This window comes from Papaver somniferum, chromosome 1 (genome assembly GCF_003573695.1).
Source record: "Papaver somniferum cultivar HN1 chromosome 1, ASM357369v1, whole genome shotgun sequence".
NCBI classification, from domain to species: Eukaryota; Viridiplantae; Streptophyta; class Magnoliopsida; order Ranunculales; family Papaveraceae; genus Papaver; species Papaver somniferum.
This window is the reverse complement of record NC_039358.1, coordinates 148006228-148033577: the sequence shown is the minus strand read 5'-3', so window position 1 is coordinate 148033577 and position 27350 is coordinate 148006228. Positions and strand designations below refer to the sequence as shown.

The 27350-nt window shown below is 35.9% G+C and overlaps 2 protein-coding genes across 8 annotated transcripts; one reads left to right on the top strand and one right to left on the bottom strand.

Moving 5' to 3' along the window:
* The first annotated feature begins 10778 nt into the window (after window positions 1-10778).
* LOC113303923 lies at window positions 10779-12964 on the top strand. Of its 7 annotated transcripts, XM_026553006.1 has the most exons (5): window positions 10779-11562; window positions 11992-12070; window positions 12245-12447; window positions 12535-12583; window positions 12679-12961. In XM_026553006.1, exons 2-5 carry the CDS (start codon window positions 12066-12068, stop codon window positions 12791-12793), a joined length of 372 nt encoding a protein of 123 aa, XP_026408791.1. In that variant the 5' UTR covers window positions 10779-11562; window positions 11992-12065; the 3' UTR covers window positions 12794-12961. The 7 variants fall into 7 exon arrangements, 1 of the variants encoding a protein (XP_026408791.1); XR_003337918.1 differs by lacking the exon at window positions 12535-12583 and having other exon boundaries at window positions 12169-12447; window positions 12679-12964; XR_003337922.1 differs by lacking the exon at window positions 12535-12583 and having other exon boundaries at window positions 11992-12103; window positions 12216-12447; window positions 12679-12964.
* A 3222-nt stretch (window positions 12965-16186) lies between these two features.
* Window positions 16187-18308, bottom strand: LOC113303915. The gene is made up of 4 exons (XM_026553003.1): window positions 17936-18308; window positions 17412-17565; window positions 16847-16940; window positions 16187-16694 (listed from the first exon to the last, which is right to left on the bottom strand). Exons 1-4 carry the CDS (start codon window positions 18235-18237, stop codon window positions 16396-16398), a joined length of 849 nt encoding a protein of 282 aa, XP_026408788.1. The 5' UTR covers window positions 18238-18308; the 3' UTR covers window positions 16187-16395.
* Between the last annotated feature and the right edge of the window lie 9042 nt (window positions 18309-27350).

The window sequence follows — 27350 nt, the reverse complement described above, 5'->3', positions numbered from 1 at the left end:
AAGGGAAAATATCAATACCCATGATGCTCATCAAATTACAACTTGTCTGCTTACAAATGTGCATCCTCTTTGAGACCGTGTGAGGATGCTCATAATTCTCAATAATCTCTTCTTCTTGACAAAGTGGTCTCGGTTGTATCTGTTGCTTTTCAGTTTAAAAATAAAGTGATCATCTTACTGTTGAGCCTTGCTCTGGTTAATTATTACATGATGTAATATAATTGATCAATAAATCTTGAGAAATTTCTCTTTGTTGCTCACTTTGAAAATCTTTGTTTTTCCTTATTGACAGTCGATTTGTTGATTATCAACAATCACCTTGTGTTGTATTTATGAGCTAAGAGGTTCTGTCTTTAGAATTTGTTTTTTTTATTCTATTTAAACATACTTCTAAAAATAGGCTCCATTGGTTCCTTGGTTTTCAACATGGATCATAACCACGAATGTACGTGCACCCGACCCTTACCGAAGGTAAGCGAGTAACCCTAGGGTTTCCCTATAAAAATCTCGTATAAATATATATCATGGATTCTTTTTCTGATATATACTCGTTCCGTGACATCAAGATTTCTTGTGGTATTATGGTGTGCACAATGGATGGATGCAAAAAGGAAGAAAAAGTTGAAGAGGGCAAAGTCATTGAGTTTCACGAGAACCCTGTTTTCATAACCTACTACCATGGATCATGAAAAAGATCTTCTAGTTCAGATGTCATCTCAATTGGTACGAAATCTTCTTCGATATTTTGAGGTTGTTCGTGGTCAACTTGAAATTGCAACAAAGAATCTTGAATTTCTGAAGATTGAACTGAAGAAAGCAACTGATGAACTTGTTTTTGTTCGATCTCTGGTTGCTGATTATGTCTAAAGTTTTATTTTATCTAGGAAACTTCTTATGAGAATTTATTCTTGTGTTTTAAGAAGGATAACTAGGGTTTGGAATAGCTTATATTGTGATTACACATAGCTATTGCCAACGATTTTCATCTTGCAAGGTTTTTAGATTTATTTATTTAAATTCTAAGTTATTTGGAAGATGATTTTGCAGTATTAATCTTTATTGGTTTCATATATTGCAAATAATGCTATGGGATATGTGTGTTTACGTCCGTGAACTATGATTGTCCCATATATGTCAAAAGTTAAGTCTATTGTGTCATTATGCAAATATTGATAGAAAATAGAATGAACTTTTGAATTGTATGTCAAAGACTAAGTTTATGGTATCATTATGCAAATATTGATGAAAAATAGAATGAATCTTTGAATATTCCGCGGTATTGATCTTTCCCCGATCCACTTTTATGTGAAAGTACTTTGTGGCTCCGTAAGTTTTCTTATGTTGAGCATTTCCGATTAAATTAATCATTAAGGCTCCTTTGTGGTTAATTTAATTGAGTTTTCTGGATACAAATTCATGTTTCATGTGATTTGTTAATGTCCAAAGAAATCCTTCTTTTCTTGCAAAAGTAATCTCGCTCTTGTTGTTCTTCCGGGAATGACATTTTATGGGGGAGAGTTCTTAATTGAACTTGTGATTAATTGCCAAATCTTTGTGGAGAGTGCGGCTGTGGAATATTATAGGAGTTATCTTGTATTTTTATATACTCCTTGATGAATACACTAAGTTTCGACTATGTAAAATCATCGAAATAAAGTTGATATGTTCCTTTTTAGTCAGGAAGTATCTCTTTGAAAATTTCATTATGATCCCGCTAGTTTTCGTACCTTTGCCAATTAATATTGACAAAAAGGGGGAGAATTATTTTGTAGTTCACACTACATATACATATGGTTTACAGATCATTATGTAAGGGGGAGTGGTTTTCATTGTGAGATGAAGTATTGACTAAGGGGGAGTGATACATATCACCGTAGTATTATTGTCAAAGTTGTGATACAATTGAACTTTGATGTTGTGTAATAATACTATGACACTGTATAAAAGTCATTAAGAACAATTGTTTTCTTATTGTTATGGATACGGATCTTCAACAACTACGATGCTGAGTTGAACACGTTCAGAATCACTGGAGTACTTGGAGTGACGAAGAATTCAAGGAATGTTGAAGAACCAAGGAAATCAAGCATTTGGATGAGAAGCTACAAAGTTTATTTATTTTGTAATCCATATGTATTGATAGTTTTGTCACTAAAATTGATAAAGGGGGAGATTGTTAGAGCACTGCTCGGTCGGACTCGCAAGTGTTTCTATCTCAAGCTTGCTTTTCAAGTTTAGTTGTCAAAACTATAAGTCTTGATTTCTAGTCTACTTATAGCTATGTCTTGGATTAAGATGGAATGTGTAGTTGAGATTTATACTTCACGACGTTCATCGATTGAAGACGAAGAACTACTAAGGGGAGCTTGTGGAACTTCATCAACAAAAGGTATGTGGAGACTTGAACTCATCTATCACTCAGAAGTCTATTCTATTCTATCTCCTATTGAGACAAAAGTCGTATAGCTATATAGACTTCACATTATACACATTTGATATTTCGAGCTGACTTTAACTCGCTTATATCTTTCTCGAAATATTTGTTGGAAAGCTTTTTTCTTTAACCACGTTCGTCATTATTCTAAGTCAAAAGATGATCATGTGAAAATCACCTGGTAAAATCTTACATGATTTGTGTGAGACAGTCATTTGATGTAGGATCAGAATGTTTCGTATTGATCATTCGATCACTTGAAAATTGCTTATAAGTTCATAGTTTGTGTGAGACAGCTATTGTCGTCTTCTAAGAATGTTTTAATGATTGAAATGGGAGTTGAGAGCTAAACCCATGTCTGGATACATTACGGTTTGTGTACTTTGTGTACGAACTGTTTTGATTGAATTCAGGACCGGAAGTTTGCATACCCGTTCACAAACTTATTCAACTATTTAAGTCAGGGTACTTAATTTTCATACCCGTTCGCAAACTTATTTAACTGTTGAAGTCCGAGAACCTAGTTTGCGTACCCTTTCGCAAATAGTTTCAACTGAATTAGGTCCGGAGCTAAAGTTTGCGTACCCGTTTGCAAATTGTCGGCTTGTGACTAATGTCTGGAGCTTAAGTTCGCTTATCCATTTGCAAACTTAAGTGGTTCAAGTTCTTAAATCCGTTATGTATGATTTCATACTCATGAAAAAATACATATATAGATTAAGGAATTGAATCTTTGCAAACCGTGGCTAAATTGTTCATGAACTGATTATTTTGAATCAATCTGATTTTGCTTCAATTGTGTCTTGTATACTTCTATGAGAATATAAAAAATTGAACAAATCTATGAGCAACATAATTAGATTCATTTGATTATCAATTGACCTAAAAGTGTTACGATGAACAAGGTTAAGAGAAAAGTGTTCATATGGCTAACTCCGGTTAACTATTATTGAGCCAACTCAATATACACGTTTAGGTACGGTTACCCATATTTAAATGAAGGTATATTTCATTTGTGTGTAACAAGCTAAAGACCATCTAACGGTGGAAAGATATTAGCTTGAATCTTAAATCAGGTTTCATATAACGGTGAATATTGAATGCTTTGTTACCAAGGTAACATTGATTGCAAACCCTGATTTGAAGACTATATAAGGGAGAACTCTAGCAATTGGGAAACCTAATTCCCACACCTCCTGTGTGATACTAGTTGCGACTAGAGTCGATTCTCCTTTAACCTAGGTTTTTCTTAAAACCATTATAGGTTAACGACTTAAAAACTTCATTGGGATTTTAAAGCCAGACCCAACTATTTTCTCTGTAGTTGTGTGTTCTGATCTTACTTTGTTTTATCGTATTGAGTACTATCTTCTCTAAGATTTGCTCGAGATTTATCTCCGATAGGTAAGATATAAAAAGTGATCACAAAGCTCTTCGTTCCATTCTTTGTGATTCCACAATAACTTGTTCTACTACCATATAGTTAAGTTATTGTGAGGTGATTGATATTACTAGGTTGTTCTTCGGGAATATAAGACCGGTGTATCAATTGGTTCCTGTTCACCTTGATTTATCAAAGAAGTAACAAAAACTTCATAGGTATTTCTGTGGGAGATAGATTTATCTATTTAATAGACTTTTCTGTGTGAGACAGATTTATTATATCAAGTCTTCGACTTTGAATCGTAGCAACTTTTAGTTGTGGGTGAGATCAGTTAAGGGAATCAAGTGTGTAGAGTCCTGCTGGGATTCAGAGACGTAAGGAACGCGACTGCCCTTAATCAGTGTGAAAATGGTTATGGCTCAATTACATTCTAGTCCGAAGTTAACTTGTAGTTGGCTAGAGTCTGTAACGTCTTAATACAGTGTGGTGTTCAAATCTGGACTAAGTCCCGGGGTTTTTCTGCATTTGCGGTTTCCCCGTTAACAAAACTTCTATTGTCTTTGTTATTTCTTTTCCGAATTATATTTTATATATAATTGAAATATCACAGGTTGTGCGTATTTCAATCAATTGGTAAATCCGACCTTTGGTTGTTGATTGAAATTGATTGACGCTTGGATATTGGTCTTTGGTACCATCCAAGTTATTTCTCATATTAATACGGCTCAAAGATTCCTATCTGTTCGATTGCAGATTGATTAGAGAAATAGAGATATAACTCTTGGATATATTTTCCTTGATTGAGTCTGACTGTCTAGTTGATTCTCTTGGAATTATATTGGAGTTAGTCTATACAGATTGCCTAAACGAAATATTGGGTGTGGTTTTTAGACCCCCGCTTCTTCACTGATATTTAATGAGATGAATTCAGTTCTTTCTAAGTTGTGTTAAATTTTTCATATTGTAGGTTAAGGAACCTATTTTTATTGCAGCACATCGATCTCATGTAAGTGGTGACGGTTGAAAGAAGTAAAAGAATGGGGAAGTGGGAAATCGTGTACTTACAAGTTATGCTTTGCGTGAGAGACTTGGTTGATTGACCATCCACTATTCTATTTACTCCTTCAACTACCAGCACGAATTACTCACATTTGTCATCGTGGATGCGTTGCACATCTCACGTGCTGTAAGACGCAATACCAAAACCCTAGTGAATATCCCCCCATGAATTGATGTCTCTTGTGAAAATCTTCCTTGCAGATGTATATTATGTGGTCAATCATTGACCTAGTTAGACTATGAGTCTTAACTGATGAATTGAACATAGTTTGTAATTCAAGGTTATGATGGATGAAACATGGAGTGTTTGATGGAACATCAACATGCTTTGTGGACCATAGACGTTGAACCTGATAGGTCACTAATTATTGCAACATATCATTGCGCTAGCTGAAGCATCAATGTTAGTCGAATGACTTGGGTTAGTAATCGTATGTTGAATAAGATTACATGATCAATCATAAACGATTATGTTGATGCGTCAAGCATTTGACAGAAGTCGTATTAATATGATTATTGTTGAATGATCATATAAGGTTCATCCTCGATCTACATGTCGCGAGTAAGTCGAATGACAAGCAGAGAGATTATATTATTAAAATATTGGATGACCGACAAACCAATTAGGTTTTAGTTGATGGACCAACAAAATACTGATAGCTGGATCAGTATGGCCTAATGCTTCCTTGAATATGGATAGTTGAATATTGCTTTGCAGAGCAATTGATAGTTGAATCAATAAAATAATAATTAAAATATTAACAAAATATTTGTAGCCAAACCAATTATTAAATTATTAAGTAAAATATTGATTTCTAGAGCAATATAAAATTATTGGTGTTTGAACCTGTTCAGAATTATGCTCGGCAGAGTATTGGGTTCGAAATCCAAATTTTTATCGATGGATGATTTACCAATGATGGAATGAGGATCAACCATGGATGAGAGAGGACTGGCCATGGTGGTGATAGACCGACCATGTGGCCCCCAGGTGCTCGGTTGAGCATTCACCAACGCCAATCGCATAGCATTCGATGAAAGGATAATTAATTGATATTTAATCATGATTAAAATAGTGCTCTGTCGAGCATTAGATAGTAAACCCTAATTTTGGAAAAGGGAGGAGTGACCAAGGGTGTAGGAACCGACTATTGGTGGTCGTGGGACCAATTGATGATGTATGGATGATGGCCCAAGTTGTTGAAGAGAGTTTGAACCTGAAAACGTGGGGGTACCAAAATACATCACCAACTCTTTCTTAGGCAATATGTATGGACAAACTCAAATATAATTCTGAGAGTTCAACTTAATGAATCTCAATCAAGAAAGAATATTCAGAGTTATATCTCTATCTCTCACAATCAGAACGTTTACAGAGACAAGTCCGTGAACCTGATTCCCGGGCGAGGGTACTTGGTGATTCCAAAGATCAATTTCCAAGAAACAATCAATTCGTATCCAACAAACAAGGATGTATGTATCTACTTTGATTGATTAACGCACAACCTTTGATATTTCAATTATAAAGATAAAAAATATAATGTGGAAAAATAAATAACACATATACCAGAAGTTTTGTTAAGGAGGAAACCGTAAATGCAGAAAAACTCCGGGACCTAGTCCAGATTAAACACCAAACTGTATTAAGCCGCCACAGACACTAGCATACTACCAATTAACTTCAGACTAGAATGTAGTTGAGACCGAATTAAACCCTCCCAACAATTCAGTTACAGTCGCACTCCTTACGCCTCTTGAATCCCAGCAGGACCCCGCACAATTGATTTCCTTAGTTGACGTCACACCAACTAAGAGTTGCTTCAACTCAATTGAAGACTTTAAATTAATCTTCCTCCCACGTATAAGCCTATATGTGATTTCCTTTGCGATCAAAAAGTTAGATCAAGGTGATGGAAATCGATACCAAAGACAAAGTCTAGCTTACCTAAAAATATGGACTTATGCAACCCGAAGTGCAACCTAGAGTATTATTCACCTCACAAGTATAAAACTTGTGGAATCGACAAAGTCTGAGACAGAGAGAACTTTGATGATTTATATCTATCTTGTTCAAGTGAGCATCTCAACGATCAAACCAGATCAGGATACTCGAGCTATCAAGATAAACAATAGCTGGACCTGGTTTCAGGAATCCCAATGAACTCCTTGTAGTCGCTAAACCCTAAAAGGGTTTTATAAAGAGGACGACTCTAGTTACAACTAGGAGTCACCAAGGAAACTAGTGTCGGGATTCAAAGATCCTAGTTGTTTGAAGTTCCCCTTTTATAGACATTCAAAGTATAGGTTGCTTTAGGTTTAAGCTAAGATATCTTTGGAACCAAGCAACCAATATCCACTGTTAGATGAATCTTTGAATCTGATTCACATAACAAGACATACACTCTGGTTACGATGAACCGTAACCGAACCGTGTATAAGACAACGCTCATGAATTGTTAGCCGAAGCTATCCAACTAAACTATAATCTTGAGCATTTTCATAAACACTTAAGACTTAACTCGAAACACAATCAGGTGATCAAATATGTGTATGGTGTTTTCAAAGATTATTCAAATACAAATTATCTCGGAGAAATAATTTAAGTGCATAAGTATTTAATCGACGTGGTAAGTAGGTGTACAAGGTACAAACACTTAACCGAGTTCGTGAACAGTTATGTCACGGTACGTGTACCGGTATGTAAACCTTAAGACATAAACGAGTTCCGGAGTTCACAAATTTTTTTTGGTATGCGTACTGGTATCGATACCATTAAGCATAACCGAGTTTTGTAGTCCACGGAACTTTTGTGGTAGTATACTGGTATGAATACCATTTAAACATGTAACTTGTTTTTATATATTCATTTTGTACCAATAATATTAATGTTAGAGGGAGAAAGTACGAGTTCCCATACGTCTTGTCTTTTAAACTGATTTATCTCTTCATGCATAACATTCACCCAAAAGGGATCATTCAGAGCTTCATCAACATTTTTAGGTTCCACTTGTGAGAGATAACAACCAAAATTGCAAATGTTTCGGAGTTGATTTCTCGTCTTAGCAGTGGATTCCGTACCTCCAATAATATTGTCAGCATCATGATTTCTCTGAACCCACAAATGTTGTGGAGTGGCACGTTCAACAGGAACACCAGAGAAGGGATTTTCTCCTCGTCACCAGAAATATCATAATCGGTAACCGTTGGTACAACTTCCACCGATTTTGGAACTTCTTTGACTTTCTCATTTGTCTCCAAAGGAGGTAATGCAATAGGAGAGTCATCGTGACGAAAATCTTTCAAATCATTAATGATTACATTTGCTGATTCCATCATAACACGAGTTCTAAGATTGTATACTCTAAAACCACGATTGTCAGATGCATAACCAAGGAAAATACCTTCATCGCTTTTTGAATCAAATTTCCATTTATGTTCTCGATTTTTAAGAATGTAGCACTTACTGCCAAACACACGAAGATAGTGTAGGTTAGGTTTCTTACCGTGCCATAACTCATAAGGAGTATTTAGGGTTCGTGAGTGCAAGTACACACGGTTGATCAAGTAGCATGTCGTAAAGATAACTTTTCTCCAAAAATTTAGAGGTAAGTTTTTATTGTGGAGCATTACTCTGGCCATTTCATGTATAATTCTATTCTTTCTTTCTGCAACTCCATTGGCTTGCGGAGTTATGGGTGGTGAATATTGTTGAATAATACCCAGTTGATCACATAATTCGAACACTGTAGTATCCTTGAATTCAGTTTCCTAATCGCTGCTAATTTTCTTTAGTTTGCGACCTTGTTCATTCTGAATTCCATTAACAATGATCTTGAACTCACCAAGGGTCTCATTCTTGTGTGCCAAGAACGGCATCCAAGTAAATCTGGCGTAATCATCAACCATTACTCCCTCCAACAGTAGGTTGTTGAATGGGTCCAAAGAGATCCATATGAATTAAATCAAGTGGAGCCTTGGTGGTAATTTCTCGAGATGATTTATGTGGAACTCTTACTTGTTTACCTTTTTGACAAGCTCCACAAACACCGTCAATCTTAGCATTGATTTTTGGAACACCTATGACAAGTTGTTTGTTAATGATCTTGCCAAGAAGGCAAAAATTAATGTGACCAAAACGCTCATGCCGAAGATGCGTAGATTCCACCTTTGTCAGATTGCAACAAGGATTAGACTGAATATCCAACAGATAACAATTGTTTTTGCCACGAATTCCCGGAAGAATTACTTTTCCAGTCATATCTTCAATTTCACATCCTTCAGTACTGAAGATAACTTTATGACCTTTGTCACAAATTTGACTAACAGAAGAAGATTTGCAGTCATACCTTTGACGTAAAATACATCATGGATTTCAGGCACACCAGGAAGCTTGATCGTTCCCTTTTTGCTAATGTAGCAACAACTCCCGTCTCCGAATGTTACAGATCCTCCATCAAAGTCGCTCGAATTTACGAACCATGGAAAGTCGCCTGACATATGTCGGCTACATCCGTTGTCAAGAAACCATTGAAACGGTGATGTTGACTTTAAAGCAAAAGCTCCCATATTAACATTATTGTTCCTAATGGAATATTTTTTTATATTTTTAAGACTCATGAGGTTAGAAAAAAGTTTTCTAGTTTTCTTATTAAGACAACTAGCAACCTTTAATTTCTCCCCGAAAAGCTTACATGTATGTTGATAATGATTGAGAGCACCACAAACCATACAGGAGCTAATAGTTTTGAAGTGACATTATTAGATTATTTTGAACCAATTTGAGTTGCATCGGTTTTCTTAAAGCCTAAGCCTCTTTTATCTCCAGACTGACGATAATTCTTTAGAAACAATTAATAATATGATTTCAGGTGATTTTCCTCTGCTGTGGTTAAAAGCTGAATCAAGCTCTATTTTTAGAAAATTTTGAAATTTTTGTTAAGTTTTGAAAATTTGAATTTGAGGCCATGAACACAATCGGCAGATAATAAGCCTCACTTATTAACACAATTTATTTCCGATTATGGTAGTACTAAAATTCGAAAATTTGGTATATTCGGAGGTTAAAGTAACACACTTTACTACCGATTATGGTAGTACCAAAGTTCGAAAATTTTAGGATTTTGGCAAAATCATATTTTGGGGCCAATATACATTCGGAAGTCAAATTTACTACCAATTTATGGTAGTATTAATATTCAAAAATTGAACATATTCGGAGGTTAAAGTAACACACTTTACTACCGATTATGGTAGTACCAAAATTCGAAAATTTTAGGATTTTGCAAAATCACATTTTGGGGCCAATATACATTCAGAAGTCAAATTTACTACCGATTATGATAGTGCTAAAATTCGAAAATTGAGTATATTCGGAGGTTAAAGTAACACACTTTACTACCGATTATGGTAGTACCAAAGTTCGAAAATTTTAGGATTTTGGCAAAATCTCATTTTGGGGCCAATATACGTTCGGAAGTTAAATTTACTACCGATTATGGTAGTGCTAAAATTCGAAAATTTAGTATATCCGGAGGTTAAGGTAACAGACTTTACTACCGATTATGGTAGTACCAAAGTTCGAAAATTTTAGGATTTTGGCAAAATCTCATTTTGGGGACAATATACATTTGGAAGTTAAATTTACTACCGATTATGGTAGTACCTAAATTTGAAAATTGAATACATTCGGAGGTTAAAGTAACACACTTTACTACCGATTGTACTATTAACTACCGATTATGGAAGGGTAATTTTACCATTATAAAATACGCGAGATAAAGGCTAGCTTCAATTTACGTTTGGGTAATCCTATTTTGTCTTATTATTGTTGGCCCCTTATTCTTTTGGGTGGCCCTAAAAATGCTAGGCTTTCTTTCGTTCTTTCTTTCTCTAAAAACCAAAACCCCAAATTATCTTCCGTACCTTCTCGCGCTTTCTCTTCTACCACTCTATCTCGGATCTCCAGTGGTTCCTATATTTCTTTGATTCGATCTTTCTAACTGGCGTGTCTACTTTTCATTATTTTGTTTTGATATTCTTTGGTTTCAGAATCTGTTGATTCTGATTTTGATTGTTTTGATTTCTTTTTTAAAGGGTTTAATGGGTTGTTTCATAATGGAATCAGTTAATTGGGCTATGTATAAATCTTTCTTGCAAACCCTACTTCCTATGCTTTCTTTTCTTTTTTTCTCTTCTTCTGTTTCTTCTTAATTGGTGATGTAATTGAAGTCTGTTATTGATTTGATTTTTCGTAATCATAATTTTTCTTGCAGCGGTTCCATGAAGAGGCTATCTAGAGGAAGTGTTAGAACTGTCAGTGTTGATTTATTTAATTCAATGGCTGCTATTTCCTCTGCCGCGGAATTGAAAAGCTACCGATTAACAGGAACGATATTTTTGTTAATATGTAAATTCTGTGAAATTGTATTATTAATTTCTGTTGCAGGAGAAGGAAATCATCTTGAGTTTTCATTTATGGAGACTATTTCTCATTTTCTTCACCTTATTTTCTCATAAGTATGATGATCTCTCTGTGCCACAATAATTGATCATCTGAAATAGTCTCAAGGTAGAAAGATGCATTGGAAGTGTTTGTCGATTGGTTTCGGATTTCAAATTTTATTTCGTGATAATGGACATATAAGTGGCCCTGTAAATGGATCTCTTCCCTTAATTAGATCTTCCTGTAAGTAATCTATTCAATCAGTATTTGATTAAGAAGGGTGCTTATTTTTGTTCACGTGATAAAGTTTGCTTATAATCATATTTCTGTTGATAATCGTCCACTGCCTTTTATTATCGATTTAATTGTTTTATCTACTATGTACTCTGAGCTTATATTTTTACTTGCTCATCTGGATGATACGATGAAGAATCTTTTGCTGAATGTAGAGTTTTCATAGGTACACAGTAGAAACTTTGAGGTGTTTTTTTTTTTTTTCATCCTCATCACCCTTTATATATAGGTAACGAAATTTTAAATCTGTTTTTTGCTATATTTCTTACATGGTACACTATGGATCAGCTCATGGCACCAGGCTTACGATTTGTTTCTTATATATTGTTTTAGATTTATGTTTTATGAGGGTACTAAAATGTGTGATTGCGTTTTAAGGTCACGAGCAGTAACTGATTTCGTGATGAACACAAGGTATTTTCAACTATAAGCTTCTCCAATGTTTGGCGTGTATGAGGTTCGTGAGTATTCTTAAGTCGAAATTTTGATGGTGTGTTTCTTTAACCTTGAACTGAATTTCCAATTAGTCTAATGTGGTGAAGTGGTTTGGGTCAGGTATTTAAAGAATCGAAACCCACAATTACTATTTTGCCATTTATCAGTTATTGAGGCACATTGTGTTCGGGACCAGGATGTGGGGTGATTACAAAGTGTGGGTATCATGGGGATTAGCTTGGAGGATGAGAATCAAGATACTATGTGATTTTGGAAAATCCAATGTGGGATGTGACTGCCGATGTATTAGAGTTTCCTGTATAACATCGCTTTTTGGTTGCTCATATAAGTTCCCTGAGTCTCCCAGTGAAACGTTTGCCAATTCAGATAGAGATATATGTAAGTATGTTCTCATGAGAATGCGAATTTTAGTTTTGATGATGTGTTTTGATTTTGTTTTGTTTTGTCTTGATTTGATTGGTGTAGACTCTGAAAAATACCTTGAGCCTCTCAGTGAAATACTTTCCATCAATTGGTATTTGTGTTTGTGCTTACTATTTTTGTGTTTGTGCTTACATAATCGAGTTGACATAATGGAGTTGACTGAAGTAAGAAAAATATCTCCTGCAGGCTGCAGCAAAATCAAAAATACTTGGGAGTTACTTGCAGCAAAGCGAAAAGCAGTAGAATAAGGGGTGGTAGTAATTGTCTGCAACATCAAATTAAGTACCCCACCATTGTCTGAACGGAACTTATGTATTGTCATGAAATGTCATCAGTTTAGTTGTATAATCTCTGTTTTTGTTGGTATGGATTGTGCAAATCAATGTTAAGAAAGAACCGTTAATTGATTGTTTGGTATAGGATTGCTTTAATCAAATCTCGTAAAAAGGTATTGATTTATTTTTTCTCCTTTTGTTGGTTCCCATTTATCATTATTCTTATGTAATATGTTGAAAGCTGAAGTCGTTTGACAACGAACATAATTATATTAGAGACTCTAATGTTGGAAGATAATCGTGCCGCCCATGTTGGAATATAATTGGGCCGCCCAATCTGTTCCCGTGCAGAGCACGGGCGTGCAACTAGTTAAGAGAATTTCTCAAATCGTTAGGGAGATTGGAAGTTTCAACAGAATTCGAAATCCCAAGAGTTTTATCGAGAGCGGATACAAAATGATCTGCTTCAGCAATGAACCTTTTATTAATTTGAATCTATCCAATTTTTCTTGGAGAATTTTTTTCCTTTCATATCCTTTTCGAATATTAGAATCTTTAACGTAAACTTCACACTGAAGTTCATCGATTTTCCTTATCAATCGTTGTTTCTCATGACAGTTTTCCGATCATCTTGTTCAGATCACTATCAAAATCAACATCGATGGTTTCTAGAATATACTCGGGATTTGGCATAATCCGAGTTCCGGACTTCACATAACTTTTTCGGCATGCGACTAGTATGGATACCATTTAAGCATAGTCGAGTTCCGGAATCCATAGAAATTTTGTGGTAAGTGCACTGATATGAATACCATTTAAACATAGCCACATTCCGGAGTCCATAAAATTTTTCTGGTACGTGTTCCGGTACGGACACCAAGCCAGTTCTGTAACCCACAGTTCCTTTCTAGTACGCTTACTGGTTTGCGTACCAATCCGGATTCACGAGTTCCCAGAATTTTAAAGTTGTGCATACGAATATGCGTACCAAAAATCTGTTTGTCCACATATAGCTACTTCGTTTCCGGATTCACGAGTTCCCAGACTTTTAAAGACGTATATACGAATATGCGTACCAAAAATCTGTTTGTCGACATATAGCTACCCCGGTTCGTGTACTGAGTACATGCATTACATCTTCAGACTTATAACAGTTTTCCCAGTTTGTAAGACTGGTACGTACACTGTCTTATATACGAATCTATAGTAGTTCTATGTTTCTCTAAATCGATTCGAAACATTCCCGAATAACATCAATGACACATATCACTGTTCCAGGCTATTTTCGAATGGTAAAACTTGAATCATGATTTTGATTGCGAACAATAAATTTCCCTTAACCGAAATTCATCAAGTATGAACAGTGTTCATTTAGCTTAGTCATATTTCGAGAACTAATTACAAGATGAATCTTGACTCGAAATTCTTGACATGCTTATGATAGTCTAATTAGTTATGTGACATCGTCTCATAGATAGAAAGATGAATATAACTTGAGAAATAAGTGGTTCAATCTTCACTTACCTTTTTTTTGAAGAAGTTCTCCAAAGGTTCGTTTGATCTTCGCCTTCAAATGGTAGAACGTCGTGATGTCCGTTTCTCAACTACACTTTTATCATAATCTGAGACTTAACTAATTGTAGACTAGAAATCAAGATATAGTTTTGACAACTAAATTTGACAACAAGCTTGAGATAACAACATTTGTGAGTTCGATCGAGCAATGCTCTAATAGAACCAAATATGAACTCTAGAAGATTAATTAGGTCACTAATCATTAATGGTGGTGTGGCCGTGTTACCATGTCATCCGCGAACTATTCCTGAGAATTTTGGTATTCTTACGATGGTCGATCGAGCATTATTTTGTATTTTCAGAAGAGTTCAATCTTGACTAAAACTCTTGATTTTGCTCGAATGATGTAGTAGATTTTCGCTTGAATGACCAATATTTGGAAATATTAAAATAATATTCTTTTAACACTTTTATGGTAGAAAGTTATATCATTGCGGGACCACTTGCTTTGCAAACCATATGGTCCATGAAGCAAGATTTGAAAAAAAATATGGAAAATCAAAGAATTTGATTGAAAGAGCCTTGAAAGATGAAACCCTAAAATAATAATTAAATAATATTTTTTCTCCCAATTTCGTTTTTTTGTTAGTTTTCCATATCCTTGTTCATCCACATTTATTGATGTTCTTTTGAGCATTATTACTAAATACGCCCGTGCCTTTTACTCATGGTTTACTCGGGGGTGCCTCTTATGCCTGAAAGGAATCCATCCAGAATTAGCACTAGATTAACGCCTTGTATTAGCAGATAACCTGTCTAGAAGCGCTTTAATTAATCGCCTTATACTAGCAGACAACCTCTCTAGAAGCGATTAATTGATTCAGACATGAGATGGCATCATCATGTTTGTTCTGAATATTATTCTGGGAATGGTTATAGCACCAGACATCTTTCAAATGTATTTCGAACATTCAAAGGAATACTGAGTTGCTCAGCATGAGATACATGGAACATTGAGAGCTCTTGAGCAAGAGGCCCTGATATTGCCGCGATTCACTTCTCTCACGGAAGGTGAAGACATAAAATCTCTTATTCTTTCGATGTGGTCAGAGATACATAATTCCCGATGTGATTTTACGGATCGGACCTTCGTCAAAAATCCACTATCAACAACCACCAATACTGAAATAACATTGTGGGTTAGTATATTTACCATTTTAAATTTTTTAATGAAAATAACAAGGTATCAAAGATTTCTGCGTAGTAAAAGTTGGAGAAAGAAGAGAAAGGAAAAAGTATGAAGAGGAATGGTGGATGGTGTGGATATTTATAGACATGATAAAGTAGACCGTTGGCGATATTCATTATATCGAACAATATAGATAAGTCGTCAGCAATAAAGACTCTATCACTAGCGTAGTGTTGTAGTCAAGGTCGCTAAATAGCATCTCCATCACTTAACCGTTTTCCCATCATGGCGAGGCTGGTTTTCGAGGCCAACTAGGGAAATTAGGAACTCCCAAATGCTAAATTGACCCATTTATCGGGCTTGGTACATACGTGGTCTACAACTAGAAGACTACAATAGTACAACTTGTCAACAAGAGAAAATCTGAGGCGGATAAACTGATAAAGGTCAAGGCCAGTAGGTTACTAGGTGCCACAGTTTATCTTGAGACTTGCGGGGACTGGTAACTAATACCATCACCAAAGAAATTATGATTCATTTAACAAAATATAGTCACAAAGACGGTCTTTGCCTGCATTAACTATGAAGCAACATATATTCTGGTAACAATGGAGGTAATAATGCAGGTAGTTTTGCCACTACACATTCTTTGCCGTTGCGTACACGTCATGCATCCAATAGCTTATTGCCACAAAATTATAGGAAACCCATGGCACAGAAGAAGTTGCAAACGAACTAATATATACTGCACCAGCTAAATCTCAAGTGTTGCAATAATAAAACAAAAGTTATAAAACGTCTAAATTTAGGTTTCAGAGGGACGAATAATAATTACAGACACAAAAGATAGATCTGTACATATAACTTGCAACATCTTCGAGAACTATTATCTTTGAACAGTGAATGCTTTGTATGTCAGAACATTTACCTACGCTTTAGAATAACTACCATAATCACCATAATTGCCAGTGCCATGAATGAAGATCCCTTGATTCTGTCTATAATGGTTGCCCTTGCATTCCCATTGGCATCTAAGTGAATGTTGCTTCCTGATGCTTGACCTCCAAACAGATCTTGAAATAATGTAGATAGACTGGTCATCATCTCCAATACTTTAAGCTTGAAAGTATCTACTGTATTGGTAAACATGTTTCCTAAACCTTCAGTCTGTTTAACGTCTTCAAAGCACATCGAGGGTTTTTTATGCTCATGGTATTCGTTATCTGCAAAGGGTTTTAGAGTACAGCAAAAACACTAAATGAAAACCTTTTGTAGGAGAGACGGAAGAAAAGGTAAAAATATTTTTGGGTCCACATTTTATCTTTACTTTGCCAAATTGTTGATGAAAGGTTCAAAGTAAAAGAGTTGCTCTTACCAGTCTGATGTAATTTCAGGAATTCCATAACCTTTTCATTTCCCATAACAGCATCCCAGACATTTTCGTCACAGGCAAGTGAAGAAACAACACTCTGCATACAAAATCATTATCTGAAATCAAATCACACATTCACTAGCAGCGAACTAAGCCACCTAAGGGACATTAAAACAGCCACAGGTGCTCACTGGGATATGTGAATATAAGCTGCTATCATGAAGTTTCACTGAGGAAAACTGTATGGATGTAAGATAAACGTGTTCAAGGGCCTACATGTAAATTTCCTCTCAAGGACAACCATTCCTAGGTTCCTATGGAACAACGATAGATATGTGCCCATGTGTGAGCACAAAAGAGTTTCAGCCAAATGCAACAAAATGACCAGATACTGTTTAATCGGAATAAACTCAACACGTCATAATCGAGCAATCTGTGAACAAGTAAACTCAATTCTGATGTACAGACATCTACTCACCATAACTATGTCATGGTCTCAGGTTTAATGCAAAAAGGAAAGTCTAAAGAAATCAATTGCAATAAGGGAAAGTCAAGTTCAAGTTAAAACCTGAGCTGCAGGACTTTCTTTAAGCAATGAGAACGCCTGCAAAATAGGTCCCGACTCGGAAGGGATAGTAATCGGATCCTCACTGGAGGTAGTAACACATGCTTTAGTTTCTGAAATTTCTGACTCATGCTCTTCATAATCAAAGGAAGATGTCCTGCAACCATTAATACTATCATAGCATTAGTACATATGTCTAAAGGAACATATGCTCCAAAAGAAAAAACCTAACTTTCTCAACAATACAGCATAGCTAGTCTAAAATTATTATCACGATTATCAAAATACGAAACAAAGTAATCAAATTTTAATTATGTGAAATTGTAATAGACATAGAATTATCTATTTTCTGCCATACACACTGGAGTTTTAGTCGTTTAGCTGGTCAATTTTCATGTTTGGAAGACTTTGTCTAAGTTATAGCAGCATTAGGGGAAATCAAAGATAAAACGAAACAGAACATTTTGTACATATATAGTGCTGCAAAAGATAAATTTAAATCAAGAGGTAATAAGAGGGATCCTTACATATCATCAAGAGCAACTTTAAGGTCTGAAGTTGCTTCTTCAGCTTCCTCTAGACTCGGAACGCCTCCAAATATTACCCTACTAGGCATATTTTGAATGGAATCCGATAACAAAACTTCCGCTTCATCTTCCTGATCAGCGAAATCCCAATCATCGATTTCCCACGACGGCCTTCTAGTAATCGAAGACGAAGATTTGATTTTGCTTTCATGATTATCAGCAGGTACTAATGAAGGAGTTCCGCGAAAACTGAAACTCGCAATCTTTGCTGCTGCTGTTCTCATGATTCCACCTTCTCCCATGTTTCTCTAAAAAACCTAGCTGCCGAGTCTTAGAAGGTTGAACGCGAGAGTCGAGACTAATAGATCGTATTGTTAGGTCTCACGGCGTCGACAATGGACGAGCAAAACTATAAATTTGGTCCAAAAATGGGCTAAACCAAATATGGTGGGTTTGTTTCAAGGTTCGGGAGTATATTTGGACCGAAATCCGCACCAAAACTATATAATGGGAATGTTATAAATATTTTCCATTTTTGTTAACCTTACACATACTTTTGAGGGGTAAAAATATTTCTTTTGGAGTCAACTTGAGAAAGTTGCGTCCACTTCTGAAAGCAACTTGTGCTAGTTGCGTCCATTTCTGAGAGCAACTTGTGCTGGTTGCTTCCACTTTTTAGAAGATACGAGTATTTTTAAAAATTGAATAAAAATATATTTTAAGGTGCGAATTTTTAGGAATATTTAAATAATGTTCCGAACTACATATAATCGAGCGAAGGTCAAAAGTGCGACTGTTATCAGGCATAGGCATGGTAAGTATTTGGAATGTGTTATACATCCGTATGATGGTGAGGCAAATATTAAGTTTTCGTATGATGGTGGGGCAGATGTTATACATCCCCTTCAATCAGGGTCAAGTATAAAGTGGGGCGGGGTATAATGTTCGCTTAATGACAACCGAAGATTTAAACTACGTTTGAACCATACGAACGTATTACGTGCGCTCGATCAAATTTTGCTCCCGCACCGTAGCGTGGCAGCACGGAGTAAGCCAAAAAAAAATTTAGTTTTCTTTTTTAATTTTTGTTTTTGCTCTTTGGTTATACTCGCACCACTAGAGTCTATAGTTGTTCTTAGACTTTTCATTTTTGGATTCTTTAAAACAGAAATTGATAAAAATAAACGTGTTCCCTCCCTCCGTCCAAATCTAATTGGGCCGCCCTCCCTCCGTCCAAATCTAATTGGGCCGATCGACCGGAGGGCCGAAGGGAAAGAGTCCCTTTTTTGTAAAATGAAGCATAAAGCAAATGTGTAATTTGACAAAAAGATTGGAAATGGTTTGATGGTAGTCTTTGGGACCTGAAAATCCAGAAATATCCCTCGCTTTTAGTCCAATTACAATAACTCTTTATGTATCCAATTTTTTCAGGGGCATAATTGGCAAGCAAGCTAGAATATAACATGTCTAAAAATCTGTGTCTTAGAATTGTACAAATTTTATCTCGTTGGAAAGATTTTAAAGAGATCTACACAATGAGTACAAACAACGATATCAAATTTAGAATTTTACGAAAAATCCGGAAGTGTTTATCATCTTAGGCACAATTTTTAAAAGGGAAATTTTGAGTTTGGTGACTATGAAATGGTATACCTTTGCGTTTGGTGCCCAACTTTGTCCATATTTGAGTTTGGTGCCCAGTCAATAGATTGGCCATGTTTGACTGTTTTTGAAAACGCCAGGGGTACCAAAATACACCAACAACTTTTTCTTAGGCAATCTGTATGGACAAATTCAACACAACTCCGAGAGTAAAAACTCAATCAAGGAAAGTGCCTAGAGTTATCTCTCTCTCTCTCTCTCTTGTTGTTAGAACGTTTATAAAATGGAATCCGTGAACCTAACTACAAAGAGAGTTCTTGCACGGTACCAAAGACCAATGTCCAAGGATCAATCAAGTCTTATCCAACTAACAAGGTTGGACCTAACTACTGCGATTGGTCAATGCACAACCTGTGATATTTAAAATATAAAGATAAACAATATAATGCGGAAAAAGAAATAACACAAACACCAGAAAATTTGTAAACGAGAAAACCGCAAATGCAGAAAAACCTCGTGACCTAGTCCAGATTGAACACAAACTATATTAAGCTGCTACAGACATTAGCCTACTACAAATTAACTTTGGTTTGGAATGCAGTTGAGCCCGAACTCAGTATCCCACTGCTTCAGGTACAATCGCACTCCTCACGCCTATTGAATCATAGCAGGACTCTGCGCAATTGATTCCCTTATACGGTTTCACACCAACTAAGAGTTGCTTCAAATCAATTGAAAACCTTTAATAAAATCTGCCTCCCACAGATTAAGCCTATTATTGATTTCCTGATTTACGATCTAAACGGATGATCAGATCAAACGATAGATCCAGGTGATGGAAATCGATATCAACTTAGACAAAAGTATGGCTATCCTCAAAATGCGGACTTATGCAACCCGAAGTGCAGCCTAGATTATTACTCGCCTCACAAGTATAAAAGTTGCAGAATCAACAAAGTATGAGACAAAGAGACTTTGTTGATTACTATCTATCTTGATTGATGGAGCAAGGCTCTACAAAAAATCAAGATCAAGATATTCAAGTTATCAAGATAAAACAATACTGGACCTGGCTTCACGAATCCCAGTGAAGTATTTGTATTCACTAAACCCTAAAAGGGTTTCTGGAGAGGACGACTCTAGATACAACTAGGACACACCAAAAAGCAGTGTCAGGATTCAAAGATCCCAGTTGCCAAAAGTTCCCCTTATATAAACTTCAAAGCCTAGGTTGCTTTAGGTTTAAGCTAAGATAGATTTGGAACCAAGCAATCAATATTCACCGTTAGATGAAAGCTTTAAATCTTATTCACATATACAAGATATACACTGTGGTTAGGTAAACCGTAACTGAACCATGTATAAATCCTATTTTCAACATAGTTAGCCGAAACTAGCCGATTTGAACTTAAAAGCTTAACACTCATTTTCATGTTCACTAACACATTAATATTGAGTCATAATCATGTGATCAAATTAGTCAAGTGTTAATTAGAGAATTGATCAAATGCAAATTACTTCATAGATATAATTTAATTGCAATTGAATCATAATCGACACAGTTTGTAAATGTACAAAGTACAATTACTTGAACCGTTCGTGAATCGGCTGAGTCACAGTACACAGACCGGTTTGCAAACTTATATGCAACAACCGAGTACCGGAGTTTATATAACTTCTCAGTTCATAAACCGGTTTGCAAACTTATGCAATTACCGATTTCGGACTCTACATAACTTTTTAGTTCACATGCCGGTTTGCAAAATTTGAACCAACTCAAAGTTCTGGAGTCTACACAACTTTTTAGTTCACGTACCGGTTTGCAAACTCAATACCTTTGCCGGTTCCGGAGTTCACAGAACATTCAGCTTGCGTACCGGTTTATGTACTAAATTGGTTATATAACATAGAACTGTTTTGGCTCGCATACCGGTTTGATTATTTTAACCCGATTCTCTTACCACAGTTCCATAACGGTTTGTAGACAAATATATATAACTATCCGGATCACGAAACAAACAGATTCTCCCATGATGTACATACGAGTATGCATATCACACAAATCTGAAAGTCGATTTATAGCTACTCCGCTACGTGTACAGATACATGTAATATGGCTTCAGACTGGTGTGATTTTTCAATGATGTTGTAGTAAGATGATTCGTTCACTCAGATTTGTTTTAAGACTTAATAAAGAAAATAAGGAAAAATATATATACACAATTTGTCACAAGATGAAGAGACGCTGAGACGCGGGATTCCACTACTTTTCGTATTGTTATGGTTCAGTCATTAACTCTAGACAATATAGCTCAAACAAAAGAAGTTGTGACTCTAGTTCTTTGCCAAAAATAGATTTCGTAAAATATTATTTGTAAGTTAAAAGCATGACGCATCTAAAGTATTTAGAACTAAGCATGCGACATCTAACAAAATAACAAATAATTAATAGAAATCATAAAACAATTAAATCTATGCAAAAAGTCAATAAAAGAATTAATTCATTTACCAAAATCATGAAAAGTTGCTTCCTCCGTTGTCCCAGTGATGGGGTCTAGCTCCGCATGGTGAAAACACAATCAAAGAAATTTTTCATTGCTCAAAAAGGTGTTTACAAGGAGAAAAGGTATAAAACAGGGCCTTTGTAACAGTTATAATTGTTACAGAAACAACAATAAACTGCTATTGATGTTGTAGCTTCTATGACTGCCACTATGTGTCGCAACCACTGTAGCTATACGACCCACGGCTAAGTGTCGTTGTCACTGTTGGAAAACTACTGTCCTGGTAAGTCTGTTCTTCATGTTCTTCAGCTTTGCAGCAGCATAAATGGAGTTTCTGCAGCTTGATTTTTCGACTCTGTGGTGCTCTATTCCTTTCCCAAACTCTCCATTCCCCTCTCTGGTGCCCGAGAACCTATTTTATACTCAACAGGGTCATCCAATCTCTGCATTAACTCCGGAAATCTCTTCATAACTCGCCAGTGAAAAAAATATTCTCGGAAATATTTTCTTCCCTATTTTACCTCCTCACGCGTTGATTCTCTGCCAGCACACTCTGAACAGGTCAATACACGTTCCAGAATGTTGATCGAGTCATCAGAACATGTTCAAACTCTTCAAAACCCGTGAAATATTCTTCCCGAGAAAGTGTTGCTCTATTTACTTCTACGCGATAATCCAGCCAATTTTAATCGATCAAATCACTCATGATAGTTTTGTAGGGACATATCACAACTACCCAACAAATTTCAGCCCTTTAGTCTACCTAGAACTCCTTCAAACTTCGATCGAAAATCACACAATTTGTTCTTCATTTTCCCGCCAAAATAAAACTTTGAATTTGTTGAAGAAGGGCACCCCTTATCCAGTGGTCGCCCCTTATCCGTTGCTGGAGTCCGAATAACATATGTCCTCCGGGGTGCCTTTAACAACTTTTTGAGCCGAATTTTCCATCAATATTTATTTCCAAAAAATACCTACAAACACACAAAACACCATAATAAGTACGAAATCGAGTACTAACAATACGAAACATTGATGACAAATTAGACACATAAATGCGTCTATCAAATACCCCCAAACTTATTATTTGCTAGTCCTCGAGCAAAACTAATAATAAGAAAATAAAACCGAGTTAATCTCGGGAAGGTTTACCAGAGGTATACCCACAAAACCATTACTCCAGACCCTAGCTATCTATGCAGAACCTTGGAAGGCACTAAAGAATCTCCTTGGTTGGAATACCTATTGACTACAGGAGGAAGTACCCTGATGCGAAATTCCAATTAATGTACACGAGTTTGCACTCAAGCATACTAAAATTCATATAAAGTGACAGAGCTCTACTCAGATAGTTTCTGTACATCATAACCGGAGTCAACCAATCACATGGAAAGATTAAGAAGATGGATAAAGAGAAAAGATAGATGGTGAACAATGTTTCCCATATCTGTCTGAAGGCCTATGCCAGGATGAACCTATCCTAATGGACTGAGATACCGGTCAGACTAATATCAACACAACTGGCATATACAAGGGGGCCAGCGGTCGATAATCCTAACTCTAGGTCAACACAACTGGCATATACAAGGGCACCAGTGGTCGACTTTATTGAATTTATTCCGGTTGGTCTGATGGTCTGGTCTTATTTTTTTTTTTTTTTTTTGGTGTCTCAATCACCCTATTTCACCCTAGCAAAGGTAACAACTTGAATCGTGTGCCCCACCAAATCACTTAAAAAATAAAAACAGAAGGATTAGGATTCAACGAGATGTGGCGAAACTACCATGTTTTTTTTTTTTTTTTAAATTCTAACACCTGAGCTCTGTGCTTTTATGAATAGACTCTTTAGATGTTTCCATCTAATCAGATTGGTTCCTCAACTCCTACAACCAAGATGTTTCCATCCACTTAGATAGGTTAGTGCTATCCTTAATATGCATAAATGTCTAGGCTGGAGTTAATTTATACTGCAACTAAAAAGTTTCTCCCATACCCCCAAACTTAAATCTAACATTGTCCTCAATGTTCTAAAGATAAAATTAAAAGCATGAACAAGGAGAACTGTTACCACTTAAAGCAAAAGAGTTAAGGAAAGAAATAAGGAAGAATATTACCGTGTCACATGAAAATGGGTCACCTCCCAAGAAGTGCTAAGTTTAAAGTCTTCAGCCAGACATTGGAAGAATTAGTCACCTCATAGAATCATAAAGTAGTAGCCGGAATAACTGTGGGTCATCTGGATCAAAAAGTGTTACCCACAAGAAGAGGAAACTGCAACAGACCAAGAAGATACCAAACATACCCTTGTTTAAGACAACTACATCTAGTTGTGGTTCAGATTCAGGCTCTATAAAAGGGTCTAAATAAAAGGTTTTCCTGGAATGGATATCCTCAAAGGAATTCTGAAGATCAGGATGAAGAGTCTGGAAATACTCAAGTAGGAACTTAGAAGCGCATGACAAAAGCCTGAATAACTGGGGATCCTCTAAGTCAATCAGATTTGACTCACCCAGCTGACCATAATGAAAGAGGTGGTCTTCCTTAAGAAAATGTGTCGACCCTAATATCCTAAAGTAATTAGGTTTAGTCTCGAAACTTAATAACCTACACATCTGAAAATCGTAAGTTCCCACAATTGGAAGAAAAGTTTTTGGTGGGAAAACATAGTCAATCTTGGTATCATAGCCTGGGTTAACCACATCAACCAGAGGATGGGTTTCTAACAACTGAGCTCTCTTATGGACACAACTAGGTCCAGGAAAGAGTGTATGGAGATAATTTTGTAAAATGGTTGAGGCACAAATGTCAAGTCCTATACGAGGGAACTTAAGAGTTAAAGGTAAGGCACCGGGAAAGTGATAATAACCCCTAAACTTAGAGTTTTCTGTGTCTCTGGATAGACTAGTCACAGTCTCCCTAATTTCTAGGTCATCAGATTCCTGGAAATGGTCAATTGATTCTTCTAAGTCTGGTTCATCCTCACTCATATCTACGAGTTTGTGGTATTCTAAGATTAGTGTTTCTAAATCGCTAGACTCGAAAACATTATTCTCAGAGTAAACTCTTTCCTCTAAACCATCATCACAATCATATAAAGGATTATCAACGAAAGTTTCTAGTAAAGGCTCATTAACTAAGGTGTTAATCATGGTTACTTCCTCCGAAGGCACATCAAATAATGGATTATCCAACACACTGCAGGCTAAAGGATCATGAACTACATCGTCTAAAACGGTGGCATCTCTAGTCAAATCCTCATCCTTTTGAATAGGTGAATAATTATTAAAATTATTTGGATTTGTACTAGAAACAACACTATCATTATAAAGCTCAATCGGAGTAACAAATTCCTGATCACTATGCCTACATATTTCATGTTCTTCATCAATACTATCCTCGTCATAATCATCTTTATAATAACATGAAAAAGATCGAACCTCATCAAAACAGGTAGTGTTACCAATTATGTTCTTCATTTTCCCGCTAAAACAAAATTTTGAATTGTTAAAGAAGGTCACCCCTTATCCAGTGGTCTCCCCTTATCCGTTGTTGGAGTCTGAATAACATATGTCCTCCGGGGTGCCTTTAACAACTTTTTGAGTCGAATTTTCCATCAATATTTATTTCCAAAAAATACCTACAAACACACAAAACACCATAATAAGTACGAAATCGAGTACTAACAATACGAAACATTGAGGACAAATTAGACACATAAATGCATCTATTACAGACATATAACAGTTTTCTCAGTTTGTAAGACTGATAACACTGTCTTGTATTCCGAATATAATAGTTTTATATTTCTCTAAATCGATTCGCAACATTCATGAATAACATCAATGACACATATCACTGTTCCAGACTATTTTTGAATGATAAACATGAATCATAATTTGGTTCCGTACAATAAATTGTTCTCCACCGAATTTGATCAAATATGAACAAATATTCATTAAGCTTAGTCATTATATTTCGAGAAATTCGTAACTAAATAATCAGTTCTCGACTCGAAATTCTTGTCTATGCAAGCTAGTCTAATTAGTTATGTGACAATAGTCTCAAAGATAGAAAAGTGAATATAGCTTGAGAAATAGGTGGTTTATTCTTCACTTACCATTTGTTGATGAAGTTCTTCAAAAGCTTTGGTTGATCTTTGCTTTCAAACGGTAGAACACAAATGATGACTGGTTCGTTTCTCAACTCCACTATCCTAGACCGAGACTTAACTAATTGTATACTAGAAATCAAGATATAGTTTTGACAACTAAATTTGACAACAAGCTTGATATAACAACACTTGTAAGTTCGACCGAGAAATGCTCTAACAGTTTTGACCGTCCAAATAAAAGTTAAACAGCCGAAATTACTGAATATGAACTAAGTTTACGTTTACTAACTAACCCTACCATGAGGAAAGTTAGTTGTGGACAGTCTAAGCCACCTTGTCTTCTTCTTCTTCCCTAGCTTGATCATTGGATTTCTTTAATTCTTTCTCCATCCTAACAACTTAAAGCACCTGTTTCCCACCTCTTTGTAGATTCGAACACCAATCTCATCCTCTTCCATCTATCAGGAACAACAACTTAATTCTTCATTACTTTTACTCAACCAGACCTTCAGTTAGATCCCCTTCCATTCTCACAAATTCTGCCGCTAACTTAAAAATCCATCTCAATTCCTTATCCATCTTGGCATTTAAACACTGACCTGACTCTGTGCAAAGGCTCACCAAAATCAATATGACAAACTTGGAGCAATAAACAGGTAACAGTTGAACTAGAAATTATGAAGAAATGATCTCTCAGTCGTTTTCTCAAACATATGTTGTGTGTTCTATTGGTGGTATAGAATTTGACTTGATGGTACTTCTTAAACTCCTTTATCTCCTTCCGTGCAATTTCTAAAAATAATCCAACACACATAAATCATCCAATCATTCATAACCATCACTATCTCTTTTTCATTTTTAATGGCAGCAATATCTATAGCACATTGAATTCTTGGCTTGTAATTCAGCCAAAACTTACCCAAACAGACCTTTTTGTTTCTCGGTGGAAAAACTCACTCTAAGTTGAAATATGATACCTGTAACCTGTTTATTGTTGCCTCTACCTGGCAAATCTGTTTTGGTCTTACCAATAAACAACATGACCCAATATTTACGGACATGAAGGGTTTCATGGAGTTGACGGTCGCACACAATCCCCAACACCGTCAACTGATTAATTATTAATGAAAAATAACATTTAAATTATGGACGGTCAACAAGTCAGCAGTTAGGTCAAATGTTTGACCGGGACCCACAA